Here is a 9,996-nt window from a genome sequence, read left to right as displayed (position 1 = left end):
GCTTTGACCACCCCATCACATGTTTTTTTAATATTTTTCTTTCTGTAAAGTATTAATGAATGAAAATTATAACTACCATAGTTTGGAGCCTACCAATTCCGATTTATAAATGTCTGAAAGCTACATTTTTCATTGTGAAAGGTGTATATTAATGTGCACATAATTATCCTATTTGAGTACCTCAAATACAAAGAAATGACTGTCTCAGCTATTTTTATCTTTTTAAGTAGGCATTCTACATGAAAACATTTGAGTTGATAGTGTAATTAGACCAAAATATAGTCCTTTTTTAAAAATATAGTCTTAAATTATATTTAAACTTAAACCTTTTGAAGTAGTCATCATCCCCCAACAAACTTACCATAAAGTCACTTTGAATAATATAAGTTTTCACTTTTTGTATATTTTTTAAGTCCAAATTTTATAGGAACAAAGAAAAAAATGCATATTATTCTTTTGCTATTTTTTCCTTTTTTCAGGATTCTTCTAAAATATTAATCTCAGATTATTTCCTAAAGTTTAAGGCATTTAAATTTAATATATTACTTATAGTGTGTTAAATTTCTTATACCACTAAATAATCAAATTTTAAACTCTAAAAGATTAATTCTAAAATCAATGTCTGGTATATTTGAATTCAATTACTTTGTGCCTTTCACAGCTAGTATATTTGTGAATTCAGTTACTTTGTGCCTTTCACAGCTGGCCATAACCAGAAAGATGTGTTATGGTTATATTTATCTTCTTTTTTCCCTCTTGAATTTCTCCCAGAAGGGGGAAGAATGATGCTCATTTTGTAAGATCCTACCTCATTTCTTTTAAGTCACCACTCTCGTGCCTTAGAATTAGACCACTGTTTCTCAAACATATGTGCATATGAATCTGGGGAGAGGCTGTCTGAATTAATTAGCTCTCATGTGGCGCTGATGATCCTGGTTCACAGACCACCTTGCGTAGCCAAGCCTTAGAGAACATGAACCAAAATCCTACGGAGTCACTGAAGCTCAAGTTGAGCAAACTACTCAGTGAATACTGACAGCATTCTAGTCTTTTTTGTAATGTTCAACATTTTTCTTAATTATATAAATATAATCCTCTTGTATTATTATATTATAAATAAAAGACACATTTTTCATTTTCAACAAGAACTTTATTGAACGTATTCACCCTTTTGTTCCACTACCTTCTGCCATTTTTCAGGCAACTTCATAGTTCCATCTTCCCAAAACTTTTTATGTTTTTGAGGAAAGAACTATTCCAGGTGCCTTCTACAGTCTTCCAGGGAATTGAAATTTTTTCCATTACAAGAATTTTGTAAAGACTGAAATAAATGGAAATCCGAAGGTGCAACGTCTGGCGAATATGGTGGGTGAATCAGAACTTCCCAGCCAAGCTATAACAGTTTTTGCCTGGTCATCAAAGAAACATGCAGTCTTGCGTTATTCTGATGGAAGATAATGTGTTTTCTGTTGACTAATTTTGGACGCTTTTGATGGAGTGCTGCTTTCAGTTGGTCTAACTGGGAGCAGTACTTGTTGGAATTAATTGTTTGGTTTTCTGGAAGGAGCTCATAATAGAGAACTCCCTTCCAATCCCACCATGTACACAACATCACCTTCTTTGGATGAAGATTGGCCTTTGGTTTGGTTGGTGGTGGTTCATTTCACTTGCCCAACAATCTCTTCCATTCCACATTATTGTACAGTATCCACTTTTCATCGCTTGTCACAATTTGTTTTAAAAATGGAACGTTTTCATTACGTTTAAGTAGAGAATCACATGCGAAAATACGGTCAGGAAGGTTTTTTTCACTTAACTTATGTGGAACCTAAACATCAAAGCAATTAACATAACCAAGCTGGTGCAAATGATTTTCAGTGCTTGACTTGGATATTTTGAGTATATCGGCTATCTCCCACGTGGTATAATGTGATTGTTCTCAGTTAATGTCTCGATTTGATCCCTATCAACTTCAACTGGTCTACCCAACCGTGAAGCATAGTCCACCGAGAAATCTCCAGCATGAAACTTTGCAAATTACTTTGACACGTTCAAACAGTCACAGCACCTTCTCCATACACTGCACAAATCCTTTTTGCGTTTTGGTTGCGTTTTTACCTTTCTTGAAATAATAAAGCATAATGTGCTGAAAATGTTGCTTTTTTCTTCCATCTTCAATATTAAAATGGCTATACAAAAATTCACCAATTTTGATAAATCTTTTTTAAAATTCACACTGATATGATAGCTGTCACATACAATTTAACAACATTGTTATGAATGAAGTTAAAGACAACTAAGTGCTATTAGATCCATCTTACAGAAAAAAACGAACGAAACTTTTGGCCAACCCAATATACACTGGAGTGGGAAAAAGAACTTGAAATTCCACTTTTATTCTAAAACAGTGAAATATGGTTATTACATCTTTCACCTTTACAATTAATACATGTTGGAATCTTACAAGTATTAAAATTGAAGATTTTATTTATATATAAATACATAAATGGTACAAAACATTATCCCAAATTGGCAATATTTATAAAATCTATAAAAATATTTAATTTTCAGTATAAAATGGCCAACTAATTTGAGTCTAAGATAAATGAAGACATAGATTTAGGCCATTTAAGAAAGAAGGTCATGTCCATATTTTGGGAAAGGTCAAAGAATGCCAAAGAGCTTGACCTGTTACTGCATTAATGACTTCAGATTGTGCAGGTACATTCTACACAGTAAAAACAACATACAGTGTAGAGAGCATGGAAAGCAGAGGGCTTGGCCCAATCTGCTGAATGAAAAGGTAGAATAAAAAAAATGTAGCAGTCAGAGATTCCTATTACTAGTTCGTTTTACAGAAGACAATTCATACTTTCCGTCAACATTATCCCTTTACTCCTTGAAAATTTTCTTTGAGGTAGAGAACTGGGCCAGACTGCTGCTGAAAAGCAAGATGAGGAATGATGAGGCTAAAGTAACTTGAGAGAGGAGAAGAATCACGGAATTCTTGAACCGCTTGTCTTGGCTGCTTTGCCAGCTCTTGTAGAACAGAGACCAGTCTACTCTCCATGATCAACTCTTCATGTCATCTTAGGATTCTAATGTGTCTACATCCTTGGTTCCCACACAATAGGAAAAATAATTCTTTTAAAGAACTAAAATCAAAACAATCATGACTCAAACTTCAATGTAGTCCAATACAATTTCATACAAATATCAGTTAAATCACACAAAAATAAGTTTTCTTAAAAACTATTTTTATAACTTTTAAATTCTAATGTTCCAAATGTTTCTTAATTATTTTATCCTAAGTTGCATTTGCAATGAATTGTAGTTGCTGCTATTACCTTTGTCCTTGATGAAGGAAAACATTAGGAGAATGGGTTGTTTTTAAGCTAACCGTATCTCCACTTGATGAATGTCGGGAAGGAGCTTTTCCACCCAGAAGAGACGTTTCTGCTTCTTTTATTTCCATTGCCCTTCTGTATAGTTCAGCAGCTTTTTCGAAATCCCCTTCTTCATAGCTTTGAGACAAAATTCTCAAAATGAGATTATAACCTTTTAACAATTTTAGATGATATTATAGGATACAGAAAAACAAGTTGTTGATAATTGCTCATTTTTTCCAGTGCATTCATTCAGGCAGACCAATAAAACAGAATACCCAAACTCTTCTCCTTTCTGTCTTGTGCTGTTAAGTGTCTCATAGGTGCACCATTAAGACTATGTGGTAATGGATGCAGTGAAACTGCTAAGGGAAGTTAGCATCCTGAGATAAACATATTGCAAAAATCAACATGTACTTAATGGTAAATCAGCTTTGAGGACAGCAAATTGCCCAGATTACCCTAGAGCCAGTTAGCTGCAAATGTAAACCGTCCTTCTCTATTTGCCGTGATACACTCCTCTACAAAATAGATCATGTCACCTTCATTCCACTCTGGATATTACTTCAGTATCTCTTGAAGTATATAGATCAACCCCAAACAACCCCTCCCACTACAAGAAAAAGCATATCAGCAATAAATATTTTGTGGTGCTCTATGATGAATCAAAGATGTTTTAAAAGGGGTTTTGGCTGCATGAGGAAAGTGAAAAATTCTTACCTAAGCACAGCTAAATTTTTTAATGTTTCTCCAACTCGAGGATGCATCCGACCCAGGCTGTCCTCATAAATCTTTAATGCTCTTTCATATAACGGCAAGGCCTCAATGTGTTTTTTCTTATTAAAAAAGAAACAATGGTCACTTGAACACACTGCGTTTCTGAAATTACTATTAAGGTATTCTAGACTAAGCTGACCTACTTGGGTAATAAGCACTTTTAAAAAGTTAATATCCTCCTACAAGATGTGGATAAACAGATTAATTTAGGAATAATAATGGGAGAAGCAGTATAATAAAAAGTCAGAAACTTCAGTTTTAGACTCGGCTTGGTAACCAATGACATTAATCCAATTATCTAAGCACAAACCTGTTTTTGCCCACAGGGTACCATACCTGTTTTTCACTCATCACAGGCAAATGATAGAGCTTAAGAACAATATTAGATATAGAGATGTAGGGAGTCTCCAGAATTTAAAAAAACTAAGCCTATGCAATGAACTAAACACTCAGTGTTTTACACTAAGAGGAAGGGACTATCTTACAAATATAACTTCAATAATTTCTCAAGTATTAAAGGGAACATTAGTAGATAACCTAAATGTCCTTTAATTATTTTTACTGTGCCAGATCTAATACATGTTTACCTATATTTCATACGTTAAAACCATTCACTTATAAAGAATTACAGTGTGGGAACTTACCATTTGGCTATAAAGAACAGCTAAGTTCACCAAGGCAGTAGCTACACTAGGGTGCTTTGGGCCAAAGGATTTCTGCCGGATTTCAACAGCCAGCTCATACAAAGGTACAGCTTTGTCAAGTTTCCCCTAAAAAACAAAAGTGAAATCTAACAAAAATATTAAAGCAATAAATACTTTCTGATCAGAGCTTGTTCCATAAATATAATTTTCTATGAAAAAGTAATTTTGAGGAAAAAAGTTCAGAAGCATTTCCTCCCAATTTAATGGTTAAGTTTATAGACAACTGACATCAAATAGAACATGTAAGTACAGCTACACTGAATATGAAAACATTTTCTTTGATAACTCAGAAAGTCCTTTAGGATCATCCATTATTACTGTTTCTGATGAAGTAAAAAGTATGTTTGCTACTGTACATAATTTAGAGATAGCATCAAAATAAGAACTTGTTTTCCACCAAATCCTTTCCAGATTATTCTTTCTTTTTTACTTGAAAGTTAGGCAGAAATAGCAACTATGGATCCTTCATACTAAGACATCAACTTCAGTACCAGGAGGACCAGCAAGTTTCCCACAAAGTCTAAATACAGTCTAACTCTGTAACTGTGCTAAATGAAAGCAGACTTCTCTGCTTCTCTTTCTTTCTTTCTTTTTTTTTTTGAGAACAGCTATAAACACTCCAAATATCACTCAGGCTAGAACCCTATGGTAAAGAATGGTTACATTTAATTGCAAGCAAAGAAAAGAAAGAATGAAATTAAAATGGTCATTTAACCAGCTACAAGAGACTCCTCCTTCAGCCCTAACATTTGGGTGATTCGTTATGTTTCTGGTAGCTTAACACAGCAAACCTAATCCTGGTTGAATTTTAGAACTCCTGAAATGTAATAGAAGAATAAGTTCTAATTAGAGTGCTGACAAATGCATTTGTATTTAGAATGTATTTTTAAAAACTAAACCAGTTAAGTCTGAAATAATATTTTTATTTATTTTTTAAAATTAATTTTTATTGGAGTATAATTGCTTTACAATGTTGTGTTAGTTTCTGCTGTACAGCAAAGTGAATCAGTTATACATATATCCCCTCTTTTTTAGACTTCCTTCCCATTTAGGTCACCACAGATCACTGAGTAGGGTTCCTTGTGCTGCTAAACAGTAGGTTCTCATTAGTTACCTATTTTATACATAGTAGTGTATATATGTCAATCCCAATCTCCCAATTTGTCCCACCCTCCCCTTCCCCGCTTGGTAACCATAAGTTTATTCTCTACATCTGTGCCTCTATTTCTGCTTTGCCAGTAAGTTCATCTGTACCATTTTTCTAGATTCCACATAAAAGCAGTATTATACGATATTTATTTTTCTCTTTCCAACTTACTTCACTCTGTATGACAATCTCTATGTCCATCCATATCTCTACAAATGGCACTATTTCATTCCTTTTTATGGCTGAGTAATATTCCATTGTATATATGTACCACATCTTCTTTACCCATTCTTCTGTCGATGGGCATTTAGGTTACTTCTGTGTCCTGGCTATTGTAAATAGTGCTGCAATGAACATCGGGGTGCATACCTCCTTTTGAATTATGGTTTGCTCTGGAGATATGCCCAGGAGTGGGATTGCTGGGTCATATGGTAGTTGTCTTTTTAGTTTTTTAAGGAACCTCCATACTGTTCTCCATAGTGGCTGTATCAATTTACATCCCCACCAACAGTGCAAGAGGGTTCCCTTTTCTCCATACCCTCTCCAGCATTTGTTGTTTGTAGATTTTTTGATGATGGCCATTCTGACCTGTGTGAGGTGATACCTCATTATAGTTTTGATATGCATTTCTCTAATACTTAGTGATGTTGAGCATCTTTTCATGTGTTTGTTGGCCATCTGTATGTCTTTGGAGAAATGTCTATTTAGGTCTTCTGTCCATTTTTGGATTGGGTTGTTTGTTTTTTTGTTATTGAGCTGCATGAGCTATCTGTATATTTTGGAGATTAATCCCTTGTCATTTGCTTTGTTTGCAAATATTTTCTCCCATTCTGAGGGTTGTCTTTTTGTTTTTTTAAGGTTTCCTTTGCTGTGCAAAAGCTTTTAAGTTTAATCAGGTCCCATTTGCTTATTTTTGTTTTTATTTTCATTAATCTAGGAGGTGGATCATAAAAGATCTTGCTGCTATTTATGTCAAAGAATGTTCTATGTTTTCCTCTAAGAGTTTGATAGTGTCTGGCCTTACATTTAGGTGTTTAATCTATTTTGAGTTTCTTTTTGTGTATGGTGTAAGGGAGTGTTCTAATTTCATTCTTTTACATGTAGCTGTCCAGTTTTCCCAGCACCACTTATTGAAGAGGCTGTCTTTTCTCCATTGTATATTCTTGCCTCCTTTGTCATAGATTAGGTGACCGTAGGTGTGTGTGTTTATCTCTGGGTTTTCTATTCTGTTCCATTGATCTATATGTCTGTTTTTGTGCCAGTATCATACTGTCCTGATTACTGTAGCTTTGTAGTACAGTCTGAAGTCAGGGAGCCTTATTTCTCCAGCTCTGGTTTTCTTTCTCAAGATTGCTTTGGTTATTCGGGGTCCTTTGTGTCTCCATACAAATTGTAAAATTTTTTGTTGTAATTCTGTGAAAAATGCCATTGGTAATTTGATAGGGATTGCATTGAATCTGTAGATTGCTTTGGATAGTATAGTCATTTTCACAATATTGATTCTTCCCATCCAAGTACATGGTATATCTCTCCATCTGTTTGTGTCTCTTTGATGAAGTAATATTTTTAAATGTTCTACTCAGCTACTTGTTTAAAAATTAAATCAGTATGATTTAAAAGCTCATAGGAATAGTCTATCCATCAGAAGATAAATTATTTTGCTAATAGCAATTATGGCTTAATTGGTATATTATAAAACACATGTAGGCACGCCAAGGATTACCTACCATTTTCTTATACAAGACTGCAAGATGCTTCACTGTATAAGCCAAAGAAGGGTGATCAGGAGCTAATGCTCGTCTCCGAATGTCTAAGGCTCTTTCATAAAGTTCTTCTGCTTTATCATACTGTTTCTTTTCATTGCATAGAGCCGCCAGATTATTCAAAGACTGGGCACAGTCAGGGTGATCTGGTCCTAGAACTCGCTCCCTCATCTCCAAGGAACGCTTCAGAAACTGGTCAGCTGTTCTATGAACAAAAGCCACAAATGGTTTAAACAATTTATTCTCTAGAAGTGAGAATCCCTAGCCATAGTTAGGTGGAGAACTGAAGCACTTTTATTCTTAAATCCAAGATAGTTAAAATGAAGGATTCAGCTCAAAATCCTCTCCCCCTCTTTCCCACCCCCTCATCTCTTCCTGCCCTTTTCCAAAAACTAAAAATGCTTTCCTGATAGTGTGAAAGCCTAAAGTATCTGGACGATTGTCTCAATTCTCCACTTCATTTCTAAAAGACAAACCCATAAATAGTTTCCAAAACAAATTTTTTTATCTTTAAAAATTACTAGGCCAAACTCAAAACATTTTGGTATTCTTTCTTTCTCCCTTTGTAGTACTAAATAATTTTTAATAAAAGAACCCTTTGTGAAGTGGGCTAAATATTGTTGTGTTTTTCTGGTATCCAAAGTGTCAAATTTGTTATATTTTTCTGACATACAAAGAAGTCCAAAAACACCTCTTTGTCATAAATATTAATGCCTTTGTGAGTCTTTATGCTCAAATAAACTGAAGAATAAAACTAGCAGCCATCTACATTCTTTAGTCCCAAGTTTGTTCTTATGTGAGATCTTATGTACAATATCTACACAAACTCACTTTTCATAAACATATAAAACATACTAGGGAAGCTAGAGAATAACTTTTTAGTTACTAAAGAAACAATGTGAAAGGAAACAGTAGAGAAAATGTCATGGTCCTTGTTAAGTGTGGCCATGTTCATAACATACCATACATGAAATTCGGCATGGTTTCTATCAATTTTTTCTAGCTTAGCTTGATATTAATGTAAAACAGCTTTGTATCTAAGAGACAAAATGGATACCTGTTTTCATTATTAACACCATGGTACTCACTCCAGGTTGTTCTGAAGATAGTAGAGCACACCCAGTTCATTGAGGGTCCGAGCATTGTCAGGTGTATCCTTACCTAACGTGAGCTCTTCTAACTGTAGGGCCCGTCTACGTAAAAGGGCAAATCCATACTGCAGCAAACACAAGAAATTCACAACAATCACCAAGTAAGTGCAATCTTTGATTCTGAAGCAATATACTAGGGTTCTGAAAAAATCCTTTCTCCTTTTTTTTCCCTTTAAAGTAGATTACAATTACTTTAAGTATCATACTGAATTAATCTAATGATTTATGAAAATATATATACTTCCATGTAGCATCACATTCTTAAATTCATTAAAAAACTATTTTGTGAAAATAATTATGAGATTATTTTAGCAAAATGAACTGAATCCCAAAGTGCTTCAAAAAGATTAGGAAACAATTAACATGCATATATTTATTAACCCTATTACTAAACATTTAAATATCGGGTACTTAAAATTGCAAATAGCACTTACAACTAGAAGACAAATAAGTCCTCGAGCTCAAATGTACAGCATAGCGAATACAAGCAAAAATACTGTATTAAAATCATCAAACTTGCTAAGAGACTAGATCTTAATTATTCCCACCACAAAAAAGAAACGATAATTATGTGATGTGATAGAGGTGTTAGCTAACGCTATGGTAATAATCATATTACAATATATAAATGCATCAGATAAGCATGTTGTACATCTTAAATTTACACAATGTTAGATGTCAAATATATTTCAATTTAAAAAATTGCACATAGCATTTTAAGTTAAAACAAACAAATATGCTATATTTAGATTTTACTAGCAGCTTAGATAAATGAAAAATTTTTTGCACTCAAGGGTAATAATTTCTTGGCATTTGAATCTAACATAAAGTGTTTACTAAATTTTTTTTATTCTGTTTTCCAACCCTTTAAAGAATTGATACAGCTTTTAAGTCCATCTTCTAAAATCTTAATTAACTTTAAATTAACTGAATAGTTCTACTTTTTAAAAATTAAAAAAAATCCCCAGATTTATTGATATAATTGACATATAACATTGTGTAAGTTTAAAGTGTAAAACACGATGATACGTATGTAGTGTAAAATGATTACCACAATACATAGTTCCA

The 9,996-nt window shown here is 33.7% G+C and overlaps 1 protein-coding gene across 2 annotated transcripts in view; it reads right to left on the bottom strand.

Moving 5' to 3' along the window:
- Positions 1-2,629: 2,629 nt before the first annotated feature.
- Positions 2,630-9,996, bottom strand: part of NPHP3 (nephrocystin 3) — a gene marked incomplete at its 5' end in the record, with an annotated part of 50,246 nt that continues 42,879 nt past the window's right edge. The window contains 6 exons of one of the 2 annotated variants that reach the window (XM_082839222.1): positions 2,630-2,941; positions 3,348-3,524; positions 4,107-4,222; positions 4,808-4,933; positions 7,742-7,982; positions 8,866-8,993. In XM_082839222.1, coding sequence (XP_082695348.1) covers positions 2,893-2,941; positions 3,348-3,524; positions 4,107-4,222; positions 4,808-4,933; positions 7,742-7,982; positions 8,866-8,993 — 837 coding nt within the window. In that variant the 3' untranslated portion in view covers positions 2,630-2,892. Of the gene's footprint in view, positions 2,942-3,347; positions 3,525-4,106; positions 4,223-4,807; positions 4,954-7,741; positions 7,983-8,865; positions 8,994-9,996 lie in introns of those variants that run through there. The other variant, XM_082839223.1, reaches the window with a different exon arrangement.

Source organism: Leucopleurus acutus (assembly GCF_964270905.1).
Source record: "Leucopleurus acutus genome assembly, chromosome: 5".
In the NCBI taxonomy this organism is placed as follows: Eukaryota; Metazoa; Chordata; class Mammalia; order Artiodactyla; family Delphinidae; genus Leucopleurus; species Leucopleurus acutus.
The sequence above is the reverse complement of the archived record's forward strand: the minus strand, read 5'-3'. Positions and strand labels throughout refer to the sequence as shown.